General features: G+C 36.5%; 4 protein-coding genes across 5 annotated transcripts; 3 read left to right on the plus strand and 1 right to left on the minus strand.

Annotated features, from left to right (window-relative positions):
* Nucleotides 1-2013: 2013 nt before the first annotated feature.
* LOC111789728 (putative beta-1,4-xylosyltransferase IRX10) lies at nucleotides 2014-6455 on the plus strand. Its single transcript, XM_023670400.2, has 4 exons — nucleotides 2014-2593; nucleotides 3486-3874; nucleotides 5081-5322; nucleotides 5399-6455. The coding sequence occupies exons 1-4, from the start codon at nucleotides 2503-2505 to the stop codon at nucleotides 5910-5912; spliced, it is 1236 nt and encodes a 411-aa protein (XP_023526168.1). The 5' UTR covers nucleotides 2014-2502; the 3' UTR covers nucleotides 5913-6455.
* Nucleotides 6456-8281: 1826 nt separating this feature from the next.
* LOC111791070 (uncharacterized) lies at nucleotides 8282-11285 on the plus strand. Its single transcript, XM_023672259.2, has 7 exons — nucleotides 8282-8569; nucleotides 9380-9551; nucleotides 9681-9730; nucleotides 9818-10118; nucleotides 10286-10474; nucleotides 10572-10754; nucleotides 10844-11285. Exons 1-7 carry the CDS (start codon nucleotides 8385-8387, stop codon nucleotides 11087-11089), a joined length of 1326 nt encoding a protein of 441 aa, XP_023528027.1. The 5' UTR covers nucleotides 8282-8384; the 3' UTR covers nucleotides 11090-11285.
* Nucleotides 11286-12206: 921 nt separating this feature from the next.
* Nucleotides 12207-17477, plus strand: LOC111790761 (peptidyl-prolyl cis-trans isomerase FKBP19, chloroplastic). Of its 2 annotated transcripts, none has more exons than XM_023671803.2 (11): nucleotides 12207-12367; nucleotides 12449-12509; nucleotides 12588-12722; nucleotides 15549-15634; nucleotides 15732-15782; nucleotides 16085-16165; nucleotides 16249-16293; nucleotides 16596-16651; nucleotides 16950-17025; nucleotides 17114-17260; nucleotides 17342-17477. In XM_023671803.2, exons 1-10 carry the CDS (start codon nucleotides 12302-12304, stop codon nucleotides 17216-17218), a joined length of 762 nt encoding a protein of 253 aa, XP_023527571.1. In that variant the 5' UTR covers nucleotides 12207-12301; the 3' UTR covers nucleotides 17219-17260; nucleotides 17342-17477. The 2 variants fall into 2 exon arrangements, with proteins under 2 accessions (XP_023527571.1, XP_023527570.1); XM_023671802.2 differs by having other exon boundaries at nucleotides 17114-17219.
* Nucleotides 17478-17759: 282 nt separating this feature from the next.
* On the minus strand, nucleotides 17760-19894 carry LOC111790760 (sterol 14-demethylase-like). The gene is made up of 2 exons (XM_023671801.2): nucleotides 19136-19894; nucleotides 17760-18967 (listed from the first exon to the last, which is right to left on the minus strand). Exons 1-2 carry the CDS (start codon nucleotides 19595-19597, stop codon nucleotides 17969-17971), a joined length of 1461 nt encoding a protein of 486 aa, XP_023527569.1. The 5' UTR covers nucleotides 19598-19894; the 3' UTR covers nucleotides 17760-17968.
* Between the last annotated feature and the right edge of the window lie 126 nt (nucleotides 19895-20020).

Here is a 20020-nt window from a genome sequence, read left to right on the forward strand (position 1 = left end):
TGTAACCTAAAGTAAATAAAAAGCCTTACAAAATAACTCTAAATTGTAATCCACCTAAAATTTATAACAACCAAACTTCGTTCTTCTTCAATGTGACATAAATTGAAACATGTTTTGATAATTTTGACAACCTTTTCTTCACATCTTAATTAAAGTAGATTGTATGATTGATGTCTTTTGGTTCATATCATTAGGGTTTGGCTCTGATACTATGTTAGTTGAACGCAACTACATGGTATTATGATATTGTCCAATTTCAATATAAGCCCTCCTAGTTTTGCTTTAAGCTCCCCAAATATTAGATATTATAATAGTAATATAAAATTAATAAATTTAAATTCCTTTTCTACCGATTTAAAATTCCTAATAGTTATAGATGAATTTTTTTTTAAAGAACTTCTGAATTAAAATATATATTTTTATATTTTTTAAGAAATGTGTAAATGATAGTAAAAAAAAATGAAAAAACCTTTTTTATTTATGTTTTAAACTAATTTTAAATGTGGCAAATAATTTAAAATATTTAATATTTATAATTAATATGCATATTAGGTGAGACTTTTTAAAATAATATAAAAAAAAATTGAAAATAAGTTGAGTTGGGTTGACTCTATTCGAATGGCTCGAGATAATCAATTCAATTAGTTCGACGTTTCGAATTAGACCTGACCAAATTTAACGTGCATACGGCCGTAAACATTAAATATTGATTTTGGATTATATTAAAATTAAAATAACCAGAAAATATTCCGAATTTGGTGGGGGGTTTTGGCCACATGTATGTATGTGGCATCCGTACCCTAAGGTCATCCTTCAAATCTTCAATTTGTGGCACACGTCCACTTCATTCCTTCATATCCCTCACATATTTTAATTATATAATTTTATAATTTTCTCATTAATTTTTACATTTTAATGTAAAAAATTGGACAAAAATAAATAAATGAATGTTTCTAAATTAAAATTTGAAAATAATAAAAAAGAACGGAGATGATGTCATATATGTCTATTATAGTCATTTGATTAAATAAAATGAGTCGGTTCAAAATTAGGTCAATAATAATTGGGCTCGAGATTCAATAATTTTAATTTTTCATTAAATGGCAGTTTGGCTCGTACCCCAAATCCAAATAGTTAGACGTAAAGTTTATTAATCTCAAGCTCATGTAATCTTCATCCAAAACGGTGTAAATAGAAGAATTTAGAAAATAATTTAAATTCAAAACGATTTATGTTAATTTAAAATAAGAAGAAAACTCGTATTTTAAAATAAATAAATAAATAAGAAGAAACCTAATTTATTAAACTACAATAAAATATAAAATTGTGGAAATGATGGGTGTTACATTTTTAGCAATTTTTTGAAGTTAAAATATTAAAAGTGGGAAATTCCTCTTTTAGCCCTATCAGGAATGGATACTGACCTTGGGCTTTTTTAATACCCATTATACAGCCCAACATTGTAAAGCCCATTAAAGCAGCCCATTAGAAAGTGAGAGGGCGTGGCGGGAAGAGGAAGGAAACAAAACGACAAAAAGGCAACAAATGAGGTTATCGAAAGGAGATCGAATAACTAAAAAAAATATTATTACCTTTTTTTAATAAAATAGTTAAATTAATAAAAATATTTATAAATTTTATATTTTATCTTTAAAATATTTTTAAACTTTAAAATCTCAATATTACATTTTACTGGAAATAGATATTATTTTATTTCACAGTATTTTAAAAATTTTAAAATATTACCGTTCTTTTTGTAATATGTCTATAAAAATCTAAAATAGCATTAATATTCAAAAAAAATTATTACTATCAATACGACCAAAATTATCTCTTAACACTTCATAAATTCTAAAAAATAACGAGTATTTTTTTTATTAATTTTATATTTGATTTTTAAAAAAAATACTATTGTACTCTAAAACTATTAAAATAAATAAATAAATAAATATTTATTTATTTATTTATTTTTGGAATGGGATCTCTTAAAAACCCATTTTTCTAAATTTGGCGGGGAGATGATACAGAAAGCAGACCTGCCGAAGGTTGAGGGACCATTTTCTGAGAGCAGGAAAATGGGTTTCGCTCTTAAGCCATCTTCAATGGCTTGCGAGAGATTTGGACTTCGTAGCGACCAACGCGCCTCCAACTTTATTACTTTCTTCAACTCTTTTCCATGGATGATTCTCCATTCTTGCTGTAATTTCACTGTTCTTCACCAAATCAACATATTCCTTCTCTGTTTCTTCAAGCAATTCCCTCTCTCTCTCTCTCTCCCCGTGTGTTTTTAAAGCTTCAAATCTCCCATTCCCTCTCTAAACCTAATTTCTAAGAAACCCTTCTTCTCCAACAACCCCTCTTTCGACGTTTCAACCATTGGGGTCTCCTTGTTCTTCAAATACACTCTGCTTCTCTGCTTATCAATCGGAATACCCGAAACCCATTTCGGTTTTTGCTTGTTTTGTTACTCCAACGCTCTGATTTGGGTTCTTGAAGTCAGCAATGATGGAGCTCTGGTTTTGGGTTTTTGCTGTTTCTTTAGTTTCGAGGATTGCCGCTGTCCCCAATGCTGTCCCCACCGAACGGATTTCAGGTTTTCCATTGTTCTCTATGCTTTTGTTTTAACATTAAGTGATTTTTGTAATGAATGATCCTCTCGGTTTTGTTATTGTTATCTTGATATCCTCATTTCTGATGCGTATTGCTTTCGTTTACTACATAATTATGCTCTAGTTGTGAGCTAGTTGAGTTCTTGTGAGTCAGATTCTGCTCCTGTTCGTTGATTACATTGGACTTTCGAAGTTAAAAGAAAATGAACATTGCAGGATTGTTGGGAGGGAGTCCTATCTCCATTGGTATGAGGTTTTTTAGGGAAACCAAAAGTAAAGTCATGAGAATTTATGCTCAAAGTGGACAATATCATACCATTGTAGAGGTTCGTAGTACCTAACATGGTATAAGAGTCATGCCTTTAACTTGGTCATGTCAATAGAATCCTCCAGTGTCTAACAAAAAAGTTGTGAGCCTCGAAGGTGTAGTCAAAAGTAACTCAAGTGTCGAACAAAAGGTGTACTTTGTTCGAGGGCTCCAGAGAAATGAGTCGAACCTCGATTAAGGAAAGACTGTTCGAGGGCAACATAGGCCTTAGGGGAGGCTCTATGATGTACTTTGTTCGAGAGAAGGATAGTTGGGAGGGAGTCCCACATTGGCTTATTAAGGGGATGTCATGGATTTATAAGTAAGGGAATACTATCTCCATTGGTATGAGGCCTTTTGGGGAACCATGAGAGTTTATGCTCAAAGTCGACAATATTGTACCTTTGTGAAAGTCCGTGGTTCCTAACATTATATGCCTCGAGTAACATAGCTAGAACTGAGTTCATATTCAGCAAGTCTTTATCAACTTTAAGCTCTGAACTTCATTTTGGTTAAATTGATCCAAAGTGTTGGCATATTTGGTAATGTGCTTTGTTTATTGGATGCAGGAAGTGCTGGGGATGTGTTAGAAGATAACCCAGTTGGAAGACTAAAGGTGTATGTTTATGATCTTCCAAGCAAATACAATAAGAAAACTCTTCAAAAGGATCCAAGATGTCTCACTCATATGTTTGCTGCTGAGATATACATGCATAGGTTCTTGTTGAACAGCCCTGTTAGAACACTCAACCCTGATGAAGCTGATTGGTTTTATACTCCAATTTATGTGACCTGTGACCTCACCCCCAATGGCTTGCCATTGCCCTTCAAATCCCCACGAATGATGCGAAGCGCCATTCAGCTTATCTCTTCCAATTGGCCTTATTGGAATAGAACCGAGGGCGCTGATCACTTCTTTGTTGTTCCTCATGACTTTGGTGCCTGCTTTCATTATCAGGTAATCTAACATACTTTCTCCACTAATATGCGAAAATTTAGATCAAGTATGGCATGATCTATCAAACTTCTGGGTTTAGGATATGAGATCCTATGTTGAAATCCATTTCTTCCGCATTTAGTATTGATATCACTTGTTGGGTCTTGTGCTAATTTTCAACTTTGTTGATTTATGGTGATCGAATACTTGCCTTGACTACATTTATAGTGGACATCGAGCATTTTGAGCTATAAAATTTGGTGTGTTAGCGTATCTATGAGATCCCACATCGGTTGGAGAGGAGAACGGAACATCCTTTATAAGGGTGTGGAAACCTCTCCCTAGCGGACGCGTTTTAAAAGCCTTGAGGGGAGGCCCGAGAGGGAAAGTTCAAAGAGGACAATATCTGCTAGCAGTGAGTTTGGGCTATAACAAATGGTACCAGAGCCAGACATTGGGTGATGTGCCAGCGAGGAGGCTAAGCCTCGAAGGGAGGTGGACACAAGGCGGTGTACCAGCAAGGACGCTGGGCTCCGAAATGGGGTGGATTGGGGGGTCCTACACCGATTGGAGAATGGAACGAGTGCCAACGAGGATGCCGGGCCTTGAAGGGGGGTGGATTGTGAGATCCCACATTTGTTCGGGAGGAGAACGAAACATTTTTTATAAGGGTGTGGAAACCTCTCCCAGGGGACGCGTTTTAAAAACTTTGAGGGGAAGCCCGAAAGGGAAAACCCAAAGAGGATAATATCTGTTAGCGGTGGGCTTGGGATATTACAAATGGTATTAGAGCTAGACACCGGGCAATGTGCCAAAGAGGAGGCTAAGCCCCAAAGCGAGGTGGACACAAGGTGGTATGCTTGCAAGGACATTGGGCCCCGAAAGGGGGGTGGATCGAGGGTCCCACATCGATTGGAGAATGGAACGAGTGCCAGCGAGGACGCTAAGCCCTGAAGGGAGTGGATTGTGAGATCCCACATCGGTTAGGGAGGAGAACGAAGCATCTTTTATAATGGTGTGAAAAGTTCTCCCTAGCAGACGCGTTTTAAAAATCTTGAGGAAAAGTCCGAAAGAGAAATCTCAAAGAGGAGAATATCTGCTAACGGTGGGCTTGAACTATTACCGTATCCGTTCATGAGCATGCTTCTTCAAGTACTGAATCATCTGTTGTTGTGGCTGAGAGTCACAAATGCAATAACCTTTGCTCTTGATTGTTGTATGGTGTAGGAAGAGAAGGCCATTGATCGTGGAATTCTTCCCTTACTCCAGCGTGCAACTTTGGTTCAAACTTTTGGACAAAGGCACCATGTTTGCTTGAATGAGGGTTCCATCACTATTCCTCCATATTGTCCTCCCCAGAAAATGAAAACTCACCTGATTCCCCCCGATACTCCTCGTTCGATCTTCGTCTATTTCCGGGGATTGTTTTACGATGTTAACAATGACCCAGAGGGAGGTTATTACGCAAGGTGCGTGTCTGTTCTGTTCTGCCATTCTTAACTTTTACATTCGTCCCTGTGTTTGACACTTTAATATAACCTACAGAGGTGCAAGAGCAGCAGTATGGGAGAACTTCAAAAACAATCCTCTCTTCGACATCTCGACCGACCATCCCACGACATATTACGAAGATATGCAGCGAGCAATATTCTGTTTATGTCCTCTTGGGTGGGCACCGTGGAGTCCGAGGCTGGTGGAAGCAGTGGTGTTTGGTTGCATACCTGTTATCATAGCCGATGACATTGTCTTGCCTTTCGCTGATGCCATTCCATGGGAAGAGATTGGCGTGTTTGTAGATGAAAAGGACGTGTCGAACCTCGACACGATCCTGACATCAATACCGCCTGATGTGATATTAAGGAAGCAACGACTGCTGGCGAACCCATCGATGAAACGAGCAATGATGTTCCCTCAACCAGCGCAATCGGGCGACGCTTTCCATCAGATTCTGAATGGCTTGGCTAGAAAACTGCCACACAGTAAGAGTGTTTACTTGAAGCCTGATGAGAAGGTTTTGAATTGGACTGCAGGACCTGTGGGGGACCTGAAGCCTTGGTAGATAAATGGTTCAACTTTTTGGCTGTTGTGTCTTAGTTCATACCTTCCTCTATACTCCTTGCCTGAAGTTTTGATTGATTTTGAGTACACAGCTTTTAGAGGTGTCTCTTAGCTCTGTGGTATAGCGGACTCATTTGATTGAAAAGGTATAAGAATCCGAGCTAAATATTGAATCAGTGATGAAGAGAATTATTGCAAATTATCCTATGCATGCGTCATGGTCTTCTGAGTTGTAATGTTACCATCAGCCGTACACGGGAGTCTTGTTTTTACCTGAAAAATAAGAGCAGCAAGTGACTTGAATATTTTAAGAAATATCAGTAGTGACGTAAGAAATACTCGGTAAGTAATCATGAGCGAGACCTATCATTTAAATTCGTATTCCCTTAGATACCAATGGTAAATAAAACTCTCATTAGAGCTAAGGATTTTTCTGTTATCCTCCATATTAATTATGCGTCATTTTTTAGCATGAATGACGCACATGACAATTTCTGATCATCTGGGCATTCCATTAATAGAAATATCGTCTCTATTGACGAAACCCAGGTCTGAGCTTCCGTTGGGTCTCCCGCAGTTTCACTGAAAGTGTACCGATCATACCGCTTGAAGTCCGGTAAATATCTCGCTCGTCTTAAATTATTGAATATACAAATATACATTTGGTATGAAAATTAATAAAATTTAAGAGAATATTTTATTAGTTCAACAAGGAGGAATTCAAATTGCAATTTTTCAATTTAGGTAAGAAATTATAATTTTTGCTAAGTCATCAAAATTGATTTTTTTTTCCCTATATATATATACACATATTATGTTGGTGGGCAGCTTAATTTCTCAGTACACATCCACCAAACCTTTTGGTTGTGAGTTGACCTACGCCGACAAAGATTGCCAAATAAATGTTTGTTTTTTTTTTTTTGACTTCAAATGAAAGAATTATCTAATTTTGTTAGTTCATCTTATATATTCAAAAAGTGTAGTCGTGGCCAACAACCATCAGTTGTCGACTCGTTGGTAGGGTAAGAGATTCAAGCCCGATTTTTTGTAGCACACCCCACACATAAGCACTTCTCGATGAAGGGCGAATGAAAGCTACAGACCCAAAACCTTCGAACCTTCTTTTTAAATGGGGGTGTTTGATCGTTTTTTTAGTTCATCAGTGAAACGAAAAATTCAACCTTAGACCTGTTGATTAAATCTATATATTTTGTACCATGTCTGTATTTGTAACTTTTTCAGTCAAATTATCATATATGCTAGCATATTTTTATTTTTATTTTTTTACAAATTTTCCTTGTTTTTTTATATGTTTTCTATTATTATTACTAATTACTAATAAAAATATAAATAATAACTAAGAGAACATTTGTAATTTTATCGGATATTTAAATTTAAAAAAATTAACAAAAATATTTTCTTTATATCCTATAATTTTATTTTTTTAAAATAATATAAGTTATATATAAAATTTCCAAGCATTTGTCACAAATAATAATCTTATCTATTTTATAAGCTTCTTCAAAATATAATATTATGACAATGACACATTTTCATTTTTTCTTAATAATTTTTTAAGATTCAATGCATTTGTCTCTTTCCTACAAAATATATATATATATATATATATATATATATATATATATATATACATTTAATTTATACTATTTAAATTAAAATTTAAAATAATTAACAAAAAAAAGTTTATTTTATTAAAAAAATATGGTTAAAATAATTAGAATAAATAGAAAAAAAAATTTGATGTTAATACCACATTTGAATGAGAGTGATCGTTCATGGTTATTACCTATAACAACAAAGTTTCTCTAACTTTATCGTGCATCTTTAAAATTGGAAGTTAAGATTTCTCTCTTTTTCGTGCATTTCATATATAGTAGGATATGAATACTTTTAATCTTCCTACCTGTAATTATCTCCTTTATCGATGTAGATTATATTAATTTGAAATTTATTTTACTTACTATATATATATATTTATTTATTTAAGTTACTGCACTGTAGATAAAGGTACAAAATACCATTTTAAGAGTCGATAATTTAATATAATAAACAATTTGAAAAAGGAATATTGCTTTTTTTTTGTTTTTTTTTTAAAGTTCAAATAAATTAATTAATAATACTTTATTGAATATTTCTTTTGAGTTACCTACCAAATTATATTTAAAATTAAATATATTTGAAAAACTAAATTTAAATAAAATTGGGGGAGTTGGTTGTCACCTACCGACCGCCACAAAAGAAAAACTCAAAACCGAATATATATATATTTTTTTTTTAATCTTTATCTGTTCCTTTTCTTAAAAAAAATAAATAAATTATTTATTTTCAGAGCTTAAAACCCTGTACCCTTTTCATCGTTTATTACGAGTCTTCCTTCTTTGGGCGAACCCACCTACTCCACCAACCTTCTTCTCCCTCGCCTTGGCGGCTCTTCCTTCGTTCTCTCGCTCGCATGGCTTCCATTTCCAACCTCTCCACTTCCATCTCTGCACCTTCTCTATCCTCTTCTGTTAACCCTCGATCTTCTATCTCCTCCAAGTCCTTCATCGCCTTCCGCCCCTCTTCCGATTTCTTCATCAAGGTCTCTGCGTCTAGATTGTCCGTTCGGAGAGGCTCCGATCTGAGGGGCTCCTTGGTGTACGTTTCTTTTTTTATGCGTTCGTGTGATTTTGATCGGTGGTTTGGTGATTTTTTTTTTTTTTTTTTTTTCATTCTGGGATGATCTGTTTGATGTTTATGTTTTTGTCCGCTTCTGCTTCGGTTTTGTTTTTGTGGCGATGAGTTATTTACTATCTTGTTTCAATTTCGTGTTCTTTCTTTTCTCGGATGATTCATTTCTTGCTGTTTGAAACAGTGGTGCTGTAGAACTGCATTAGTAGGATCTGTAGATATTTGCGGATTCTTAGATCTTAGTGTGTTATCGTTTTGAGTTGTTGGTTTGCTTTTCAAATTGATCAATCTAGCATAGAATAGGATTGTTTGATCCTTTGATATATAAGTTGCCTCTGAGTTACTATTGTATTTTTTCCCAGATTCTAATCAAAGTTGGATTTCTAGTTAGTTTCTTACTGCGGTTCAGTGCTTAATTCTTGGACATGATAATAATTTAAGAGACATAAGCAGTGATGTATTTCATTTTGGAACTCATTCAAGTACTCGGAAGTTTCTGATAACAGGGATTCGGTGTTGACTTTGAAGATGAAAAGAAACCTTTAGTTTTTCTAATTTATAATGATTAGTTCGTTTGCATTAATGCTGTATAAATTGCTCTGGGATTGTTCTAAGCGATCTGTGGACAATCCGTGCTCCCGGTGTCTGTCTGAATGTTCAAGATGCATTGAATAGCCACACACCAACCTTTGTAGGATTATCCATGTTGAACATATGTTTATGCTATGCTTGTTTGGTAACTAATGTGATAGTATGAATTTCATGTTATTATTACAGTGTTAGGTGTTCCCAAGGGGATGGAAATGGAATCCCAATTAAGAGAACGGTGCTTCATGATCTCTATGAAAAGGAAGGCCAGTCTCCATGGTATGATAACCTCTGCCGCCCGGTCACCGACTTGCTTCCCCTTATTTCCAAGGGTGTCAGAGGTGTAACTAGCAACCCAGCAGTAAGTACTCAGATCCTATACTTTTCATGAAAATAAACAATATGATTATGTAATTTTGTGTCCAGCATTCCATTTTCTTGTGGTCTAATGGACAAATAACGTTAACTCTTTGCTTTTATTGTCGAACAGATTTTCCAGAAAGCAATTTCATCTTCAAATGCTTATAATGACCAATTCAGGTATTTTTGTTATAACAAGAGTTGTCTGAATCTTTCTGACTTTAGTACACTACGAATGGATGGTGATCTTGTTCGTGAAATTTTCAGAGAACTTGTTCAGTCGGGAAAAGATATTGAAAGTGCATATTGGGAACTTGTGGTGAAAGATATTCAAGATGCATGCAAACTTTTTGAGCCTATCTATGATCAAACGGATGGTGGTGATGGCTATGTTTCAGTTGAAGTGTCTCCAATGCTTGCTGATGATACTGAAGGAACCGTTGAGGCTGCTAAGTGGCTCCACAAAGTCGTTAGCCGCCCAAATGTGTACATCAAGATCCCTGCTACTGCTGCTTGCATCCCATCAATTAGGGATACTATTGCTAATGGCATAAGTGTCAATGTGACTGTAAGTTCTTTCTCTATGTATCCTTGGTTCTTTTTATGATGACTGTTGCATACTTCGATGCGTTTATCATCACTGCATTGACCATTGGCATTCAAATTAGAATTTTAGTCTTGTTGCAACCTCCGGGAATTGGTAGCCTAACATTCGTTTCATGATTCTCTGTACAGCTCATATTCTCCATTGCTCGATATGAGGCTGTCATTGATGCTTACTTGGATGGACTTGAAGCCTCAGGTCTAAGCGACCTTTCTAGAGTCACAAGTGTTGCTTCCTTCTTTGTAAGTCGGGTTGACACCCTTGTCGACAAATTGCTTGAGAAAATTGGAACGCCAGAGGCCCTCGATCTGCGAGGAAAGGTAACTGCATCATTGTTTCCAGAGCTTAATTTTTTTCACATATGCAAACTTACTGTGAAGGTTATCTGACTGATATATGAAATGATGAATATTTTAGGCTGCAGTCGCTCAAGCCGCCCTTGCTTATCAGCTCTACCAGAAGAAGTTCTCAGGCCCAAGATGGGAGGCTCTCGTGAAGAAGGGAGCAAAGAAGCAAAGGTTGCTCTGGGCATCTACAAGCGTTAAGAACCCGGCATACCCCGACACCTTATACGTTGCCCCACTCATTGGACCCGACACTGTAAGTGACTAACATCACATATCTCATCTATCAAATTGATCAAACACGCATTCTCTTTCATTATCCAAATTGTAACGCTTCGATCTCAGGTTTCAACCATGCCCGACCAAGCTCTCGAAGCATTCGTTGACCATGGAACTGTGTCAAGGACCATCGATTCGAACGTATCGGAGGCGGAAGGAATATACAGTGCACTTGAGAAGCTGGGAATCGACTGGAATGAAGTTGGGAATCAGCTTGAAGTTGAAGGAGTGGATTCATTCAAGAAGAGCTTTGAAAGCCTGCTGAATACTCTGCAAGACAAGGCCAACTCTCTTAAATTGGTGAGCCATTAAATCAAATCAAAGTGCGATGATGGGTGAGAAGAAAGTTAATAAAAACTGGCGGGACCCTTTTTCTTGGTGTAAAATGCCTTTGTTCAGTGTCTTCAAAGACCTTATCTTCTAATGTAATATAGGTTGGTTAGGGCAAGTTCTTAGGGATTGAAAATTTGAGGGTTCCTTCAGTAAAATTGTTGTGTTTTTCTGTTCAGTTCTTCAGAAATATGTCTGTTATCGCCATTTTTCTTTATTCTTTTTCTTTGTAACGTTTTAAATTGTAAAGTTTGGAAAAGGTTTTCATAACTTTAAAGGGGAGTTCTTTTTTTTTTTTTTTTTTTTTTTTTTTTTTTTTTTTTTTTTGAAAGTATGAATTTCAATTATATATTATTAATATAATATGAATAATGTTACTTTTCCCCGCCAATGTTTTTTGTGGAATAAATCCAAAATTTGAAGAAAATAAATTGTAACTTTTTAAATCTAAGTTGGCATAATTTTAGGGTTTTGTTTAATATAATATTTATTGTTTTAAATATTGAAAATTTTGGATATATAATTTGAAAAATTACATTCGTGATAGAGATTAAATAATATAAAAAATATAAAAAATTATAAATTAAATAATATATATATATATATAATTGTATAAAAAAAATTTGGATCGATTTAGCTTTAACTTAAATTAATTAATGAACTTTCCATCGATCTAACCCAAATAAAATTAAAATGGGACGATAACAAAGTTATTTGAATACTACTTTGATCCATGTATTTACAAAATGTTTATCTTTATTTATAATTTGAAAAGAGACCAATATAAGTACATTTCGAAAATAGAATGATCAAAATAATCTACTATAGAGATCAAAATAAACCATTTTATTTATATAAAAAGAGAAGTCTCGAGCATAAACAAGTTTAGTGGTTGCGAAATGCAATTTTAACGAGTCCACTCTTTTTGACCTGATGCTCAAGGTCAATGTCCTTTGGGACACACATTGCATAGCCAAGTAATTTTGACTTTTTTGAAAAGTCAAACATATTAATTAAATTTTAATGTTTCTATTTAAATCTTAATAGCAAGTGTATTTTGAATTTTATTTTTATTTAATTGAAAAGGCGCATAAATTAGAGATAAAAGGTGGAGGGGGCAGTTTGGTACAAACGTGAGGCCGTTATCTTCCCGCGGAGCGCTTTACTGTTGAGACCTTCGTTCAGTGTTCAGCCATGGCGTCCATTTCCGCTACTGGTTCTCTTCTCAGATTCCCCACTCTCAGGAAGTCTCTCAACACGGTACGATTCCCTTTCTCAATTTCTTTCCGGATTTTCCCTCTTTAACACTCCGGTTCCACCGTTTTGCTGTTCTTGATTTAGAGCTGGAGCGGACCTCATTTTGTTCACTTTCCCCACGATTCTCATCTTTCTTCATCTTCCGGTATTTATTTCATTTCGAACTTTATCGGCCGACTGATGTTTCTGGCTTCGGGATTTCAAAGTTTCATTTCTTATATAGGTGACAGTACTGAGGGATGTTTCAAGCTAGTATTTGATCGGAGGGCTGTAGTTTTCTCATCCTTTGGCCTACTCGCTGGAGCCTTTTTGAAGAACGCAGATGATGGACTAGCTGTGGCATCTGAGTTTGCTGATAGTAATTTTCTGCACTCTACCACTCGTTCATTTCTGTTGAGAATTAGAGACAATGGTAGTTTGAGTTATCTGTTGCCTGTTCCTTCACATTTTAGTTGTTGATTTTGATTTTAGATATGGCTGTCCAAGGACCACTGTTCTTGCATGATTGGACACACAAGGCCGCTGCATATCTACCACATTTATCCTTATATATTCAGTCTCACGGCCTAGTTAATATAGTTTTTACCTCGAACTGTGCATCACACCTTTTACTTGCTATGGCGTCCAATATCCATTGTTGTGCATACGATAGTTGCATTATAATTTCAATTAACATCCAACTGCTATACAACAAAGTCTGAACCGAAATAGTCACAATGAATGAAACAAGATAAGCACTTATATGAGGAAGGTGTCTCTCTGCCATACAACCCCTAAAGGGCAACCTTCAAAGTCAAGTGAAAAGAAGTTCTGTAACTATCCTCATTGTGAAGGCTTGGAGCAAGAAAATCAATGCAAATAAGTCTCTGAGCATTGATTGACAGCCTTGTCTATCCACCACTTTTAGGATGATAAGCAGTACTGTGTAGCTGAGTTCCTCGTAGCTTGAATAGATTAATCCAGAGCAATGAGGTAAATTTTTTGGAAATTATTATCTTTATTAGAAACAAAGCTCCATTAAATGTCATGCAACCTCACCACCTCTTTAACTGTAGCAACCTTATCACCATGTAGTTCATCCAGCAGCTCCTCTTCTATCAGATGAGGAAACTTATCAGGGATTGTTTCCTTATTGAGGAGACCAATAATCTATACAGAAATTCCATCTACCATTTTCTTCTTTCCCAACAACACAGACTAGAAAATAGGCTCGTACTTGATCGAGTGATCTCATTTGGAAGCCTATCCCTCAGCCAAATCTATCACATTCTTTTTGAAACTGAGGAAATAATGCACCGCACTACCCTGTGTCGAACAACTGTATACTCCCTCCTTCAGGTTGGTGGAAATCCAGACATTGGCTGGAACATGGGAAAATTGCTGTAGGATAGGTAAAATTTCATCTGGTACTCCCTCATTCCTGTTGCTAGACTTGTCTAGGGACAGGGTTTGCATTAGCAGTGCATGAAGATCCATTATAATACCCTATCCTTCCGTTTCCATCATCTACTATCAATACCTCCTTACATCTTGAAACTTCACGATCAACTTTCCCCAGTCCACACTCATTGATCCCATGACAACTTCTGGACTCTTAGGATAAAAAAAAGTCCTTCAATATTGAAAGTTTGTGCAGCACGGCACCAACATCACCCCTTTGGCACATACCCCTTCCTTTAACCAAAAGTCTCGGGTCCTCGTGATCACTCCATAATGAATGGTCTAAGTTGGTAGTTGAAAATTCTACATTTGCAGATATGAATTTGCGAAGTGTCCCACTCGTTAGTCTAGACAACGCCCTTCAAATTTAGTCTTTATGATGCACACTGAACCCAATCCAGCTAAGCTTAAAGGCCGGTGATTCTTATTTGAGTGAAACCAAAAGTCTGAGTCTACTGACCAGTGTAATAGGTGAGTTGTAAACATGGAAAGCTATCAGAGACTTGCTGGGTAATTTGGTTTTTTTGGTTCATGCAAACTTGATATTACTCTTGCCTTAGGATAGTGATTTAATAGACGCATAGTTCAAAGAAAGGTTTTACGGATGTTTTCTATAGAATGTTCAAGTATATGAAAGGGATAGGAATAGTGGGGACGTGTATTCTTCCTTGTAAAGGTAATAATCTTGATATTTCTATTACTGATTGAGTAAGTCTAATTAGGGGTAGAAGATGAATATCTAGTTACTTGCGTTCTTCCTACAAAATTTAGTGACTTCAAGGAGGAGTTTGTGGCAGCAAGACCAAATCTAGGGACAGAGTTCTAGGTCGTTTGACTTAGGTATTATTGAACTACATTTATCTCAAATATGATGTACAGCAAAGGGAACTCGTTAAAGTCCTACACAACTATAATATTATAACAAAATTACTATTATTGTTAGCTGTTACTTTGTGCAGTATGATAGAACATGTGTGGGAAATTAGACAGCTTGTCAAAGAAAAATCTGATAATGCTATTAGCCTATTATTTAGTGAGAACAAAACCTTCACTTTAAAAAACTAAGACTGAGTTAGGAAAATTTTTGTAGGACAGAAACTGGGCACAAGATTGTAATGAGGAATGTATTTGAGCTTGTTCAGACTTGAGAGTATAGAAATATTTCTTTCTGATATTTTCTCTTTTACTTGTTAAGTTTTGTTATTTACTGTATCTTTTTTCTTTATCTGGTTACTTGTCAGTTAATTTTTATCTTCTATGTATCCTCTAGTTTAGTATGCTCTAAAGTTTGAAGTAGAGGTTAGTTCCTTATCTATTAGATTTGAACAATTTATGTTGCTAAAAAAGTACAGTATTCATCTATGAATAATACGCCATTATGGCTGCACAAAGTCTAAGTGGAGGTTTTTTTGTGATTGTTAAAGTGTAGGCTCTTTTTTTAGTGGACTTTTTTATTCTCTGTTCATTTTCTTTTTTGCAACGGCCATTTATCTTGATGCAGACTTGGTTTTCCATTTTTTTTAAGTTCTTTAGAATACTTGGGATGGCCATCTTTTCATAAGATAGAAATCTGTAGGTACTTTACCCTGGTATCCTTACTGATATTATGCACCTTGATGCATATTTTGGCGTCAAGTCTTCGTCTCATTCCCTTTTGGTATATTTGATAAGATTAAAATTTTGTTAAGGATAAGGTTTGAGGCAGCTGGTTATGTTAACAGTTGGCATTTTTGAACACATACAGTGCCAGCTCTTAGAGGGAAGGACTATGGCAAGACTAAAATGAAATATCCGGACTATACCGAGACAGAATCAGGTCTTCAATATAAGGTCACCCATTACGAAGTTATAGTAAAATACTCATTTATATTTCTGTTCATGCTCTCACTTATCTTATTTGTGTTTATTTTACTTGACAAGGCTGCAGGATCTGAGAATGGGGGAAGGTCCCTCACCAAAAGTGGGAGATACCGTTGTGGTAAGATCGTGCAGTTTATGGATAACAAGATAATATGGGAAGAAATTATTTATCAAATATGCCAAGTTGAACGACTGTCATTACTTGTTCAAAGCCTAATGGAGTTATACTTATCTAGATTCTTAATATTATATTTTTTTTATTTCAAATTAAATATTTCTCATAAACTTAAAATTGATATGTTTATTCTTGATATGTTACATTTTGAGTGGGATTTTCCAATTGAGGATTAAACAAGAAGTGCAGCCAAACTGAAAATTGATGTTGCCTGCACCTTTTCAAGGTTTATATGTTTATTTTAGGTTGATTGGGATGGCTATACAATTGGGTATTACGGCCGCATATTTGAAGCCAGAAATAAGACAAAGGGTGGTTCGTTCGAGGTAGGCAATGCTTTGGCTTCTCAGATTTTGAGTTAAAGGATGTTCTCAAGCATTTAATTGAATCTTAATATATTATTGCACAGGGTGATGACAAAGACTTCTTCAAATTTAGGTTAGGATCTCAAGAGGTGAGGGATTTGTTATAATTTGGAACGATGCATCTTTCTTAATTATGATGAATCGGAAATTTACGCTACTGTTTCCAAGACATATATTCTATTTATTGGTGTGCTAAATTGAACTATAGCTATTGTCTTTTTCGTGAGAAGTCTAATTGTTATTTGTTTGTTCAATATGTTAAAAAAATTGGCTGTTGTTAAAGTACATGGTGCTATCATTGGTCATACTAATTTTTGTGAACAGGTTATGATTTAGCTTCAAATCTTAGTGACTTATTTCTTTGGAAATTTAAGCTCTTCCTCAATATCAGGTGATTCAAGCATTTGAGGAAGCTGTTGCGGGCATGGCTTTGGGTGGCATTAGAAGGTGCTGTATTTTCTTTTCCTAACCTTGGATTTGTCTTTCTAGTGTGGATAGCTTAATTTAATAATGGTTATATTCATAGCTTATCAATTGGTAAAATGCTTGATGTAGTTTTTCTTTACTGAGATAAGATTGCGTGGTCTCTGACATGTTGAATCAGTTATGTACAACTTGATCCAAAGCAAGTTGTTAATAAATTTTAAAGAAACGAACTGTGCATAAATCCCAAATGCATGTGCACTTTTTTTTCTTTGTTTCTTGAACGTATGTGCGATATTTAAACTATTTAGTGTCCGAGCAGGATTGTAGTACCACCAGAATTGGGATATCCTGAGAATGACTTTAATAAAAAGGGTCCAAGACCCACGACGTTCTCGGTAACATTTCATTTTTCCTTACTAAACCTATATACATTTGCATGAATACATACGGAGGATTTTAAATTTTTTATTGCAACACTCTCAGGGCCAACGAGCATTGGATTTTGTTCTGAGGAACCAAGGATTGATAGACAAGACTCTTTTGTTTGACATTGAGCTTCTGAAAGTCATACCAAACTCATCAGTCTAAGGTTGGTTGGCGTGTCCCAAATTCTGCTCAGTATACACGAAGGTTTCTTTTTGGTTTTTGTGGGTATATACTTGTCGTATCACAATTAGCCTTCTCATTTACTGGGTTCCTTACATTTTGCAGGGGTAAAATTGTTAACAGGAAGCTGTGAAATTCTTCGCCTATGGTATTATAGTTTATTGCCCTTAAAAATGTATAGAGGAATCTGGTGTACTTGGTCTGTATTATCACAATTTTCAATGTACTCAGTTTTCTGATATGATCTCGGTCTCACTCTTCTTTTAACAGGAAAAATGAAGAAAGATGGAAAAAAATAGGTACTTCCAATGGAGTATGATCTTGTTCTATCCATCAAATTGGTTCTGAATGGCAATGAAAATTAAAATTTATTGACAGAGTTACTCAGAGTCCTAGAAGTGTGAATTGATTGAATTATGTTCTCTGAGCTGAACAACATGCAACAAACCTGTATTTTTAGCTTAGGGCATGGATAAACGTGGAATTTCTAATCAACTTAGAATGCAGAAACACCCATTTGAACTGGTTCCAACAATAACAAAACTTGATATTACAAACTAACATGAATTAGATTAAACACTGAACGGGACCTGAGGCCAAACTCGATGATAAAAACCTCCTAGAAGCACAAATAGTTGAAGTATTGAAAAAATAAAGTTGGTGCAGGCGGGGGAAAACAAACAGCAATAATTAGATACTGTTAAGCTTAGAAAGACTTGAACGTTCTTCCAATTAATTAACTGAAAGCTTCCTCCTCTTGTACCTGACCATAACTTTCCCCTTGACACCCACAACCATGGCATTCCAATCAATTTCAGGAAAAGGAGATATTAGCTCCAACTCGAAATTTCTTAGCAACTGACTCCATATTGCTTTTATCTGTAGATAAGCGAAGGGTTCACCGAGGCACCCGTGCCTACCGCCTCCGAACGAGATGTAGGAGAATGGCCCGGCCGCCTTGTCTTCATCTCTCCCAGGAGCAAACCTGTCTGGATCATACCTGTCTGGATCCTTATAGACATGAGGAAGTCGATTAGCAAAAGCTGGAGATGTGGCAATTATATGACCCTTTGGTATGTCATATTCTTTCCCCTCTCTAGTTGTCACACTAAAATCAGTATGTGAACTGCGCATCAACATAATCAATGGAGGGTGAAGTCTGAGAGCTTCTTTAATGCACCTATAGAGGTTATCCATTTCAGACAAGATATCATGATCAATCTTATCACCATGCTTTCCCATCAGCCTTTGCTGCTCCTCTAAAACAGCAGACATGTACTCTTTATGGCGTAGGAGATAAGCCCCAGTCCAAGTAGAGGTAATAGAACTAGTATGTTGGCCTGCAAAAAGAGCAGCTATGAGCAAACCAGTGACCTCAGAATCTGTCGTTGGTCGACCATCTTTGTACTTTGAGTCGATAAAACATTGCAACATGTCATTCTCTGAACTGCCACTGCTTTTTCTGGAAGCTATGATTTTGGCGAAGATATCTGCAAGCTTGCTGCGGGCTCTGTCACGGCGACGATGAGCTGGGATAGGAAGGTAGGGGAACATCACACTGATTGGGAGCATCCCATTGTCAAGGTCATGAAACAAAGCGGATACATCCGCGAATAGCTTATCACGAACCTCACTACCCAGTAAGCATCTACTAGCTGTTAAGATGATAAGATGCTCCAATTCATACTTGAGATCCACCTCCCCACTGTCACCCCACTTAGAGAAGAAGTCCTGCCCAAACACCCCACCACATCCCAAGGTTACACAGATTCAGGAACTAGATGTTTCAAGAGATACATAAATGGATGTTTAAGGAGATAAAATTCTCAGAGGCTGCATTAAATGAATATAGTCCTTTATGAATTTAGATGATTGAAGAAGGGGAGTAATAATACTGACCTCTGCTTCTGTAACCATCTGATCCACATAGCCTTTCAATTTGGTGACTCTGAGAGCCTCAGTGAAGAATCTGAACTGTTCTTGGCGGATGGAGTAATCCACATCGAACACAACGCCAGGGCCGAAAGTTGGGACATTAAACTGGTAAACTTCCTGTTGGCTAAGATCAGACTCAGATGCCTTGAAGAAATGTGCAGAAACCTCAGGGCCAATCAGGAAAGTGATTTTCTTATGCAATAAGTTCAAGGTGAAGACAGCTCCAAGCTTAGGGTACTCCTTCCTCAACATCACGATTGGACCCTTGAGGAAACGGACCAACCCCCCAACCAGAGGGAAGCCCTTGACAGTGGGAGGAGCCCGTTTGTTAGATCTGGAATTTAGAACAGCAGAAATGACCTTGGCGAGGAGTAAAGTGGCCACCACGAGAAGACCCACATTGAGGAATTTGTTGTCGGGTTCCATCAAAGATTCAAGAACTGGGATTGAGATTCAACGAGAAACGGAAACGGAGAATTGAACACAGAAATGGCGGATGAAGGAGACAACAAAACAAAAAGAAGAAACTCCGATCGATCGTAAATGGGCTGCTGCTGGGTGTTGGGAGGAAGAACAGGAATCGGAGACGAAAGGGAGTGATAATTGGGGGACTGAGAGGCCCTGAATTGTGAGATTTTGAAGGTGGTGGCGATCAGGAAGGCATTTGAGGACGAAGAAGAAGACAGAAACGGACAGCGGAGAGAGAGAGAGAGAGAGAGAGAGAGAGAGAGAGAGAGAGTGAGTGGAAGAGATTTAATTAAAGAGAGTGAGAATATTAAGACTAAGAGGGGGGGGGGGGGGGAGGGTTAAGGGTTTATCACAATGCCTTTGCTTCACATCTCTAAAAAC

Source organism: Cucurbita pepo, chromosome 3 (genome assembly GCF_057944985.1).
Source record: "Cucurbita pepo subsp. pepo isolate OVF chromosome 3, ASM5794498v1, whole genome shotgun sequence".
NCBI lineage: Eukaryota > Viridiplantae > Streptophyta > Magnoliopsida > Cucurbitales > Cucurbitaceae > Cucurbita > Cucurbita pepo.

Excerpts from the sequence above, each read along its gene's own strand:
- LOC111789728 (XM_023670400.2), top strand. The coding sequence starts at position 2,503 with ATGATGGAGCTCTGGTTTTGGGTTTTTGCTGTTTCTTTAGTTTCGAGG. Across the intron at positions 2,594-3,485 it reads CCCCACCGAACGGATTTCAG|GAAGTGCTGGGGATGTGTTA; the intron begins GTTTTCCATTGT and ends TATTGGATGCAG. Across the intron at positions 3,875-5,080 it reads GTGCCTGCTTTCATTATCAG|GAAGAGAAGGCCATTGATCG; the intron begins GTAATCTAACAT and ends TGTATGGTGTAG.
- LOC111791070 (XM_023672259.2), top strand. The coding sequence starts at position 8,385 with ATGGCTTCCATTTCCAACCTCTCCACTTCCATCTCTGCACCTTCTCTA. Across the intron at positions 9,552-9,680 it reads GTGTAACTAGCAACCCAGCA|ATTTTCCAGAAAGCAATTTC; the intron begins GTAAGTACTCAG and ends ATTGTCGAACAG. Across the intron at positions 10,475-10,571 it reads CCCTCGATCTGCGAGGAAAG|GCTGCAGTCGCTCAAGCCGC; the intron begins GTAACTGCATCA and ends TGAATATTTTAG.
- LOC111790761 (XM_023671803.2), top strand. The coding sequence starts at position 12,302 with ATGGCGTCCATTTCCGCTACTGGTTCTCTTCTCAGATTCCCCACTCTC. Across the intron at positions 12,723-15,548 it reads GGCATCTGAGTTTGCTGATA|TGCCAGCTCTTAGAGGGAAG; the intron begins GTAATTTTCTGC and ends GAACACATACAG. Across the intron at positions 16,294-16,595 it reads TTAGGTTAGGATCTCAAGAG|GTGATTCAAGCATTTGAGGA; the intron begins GTGAGGGATTTG and ends CCTCAATATCAG.
- LOC111790760 (XM_023671801.2), bottom strand. The coding sequence starts at position 19,597 with ATGGAACCCGACAACAAATTCCTCAATGTGGGTCTTCTCGTGGTGGCC. Across the intron at positions 18,968-19,135 it reads AGATGGTTACAGAAGCAGAG|GACTTCTTCTCTAAGTGGGG; the intron begins GTCAGTATTATT and ends GTGTTTGGGCAG.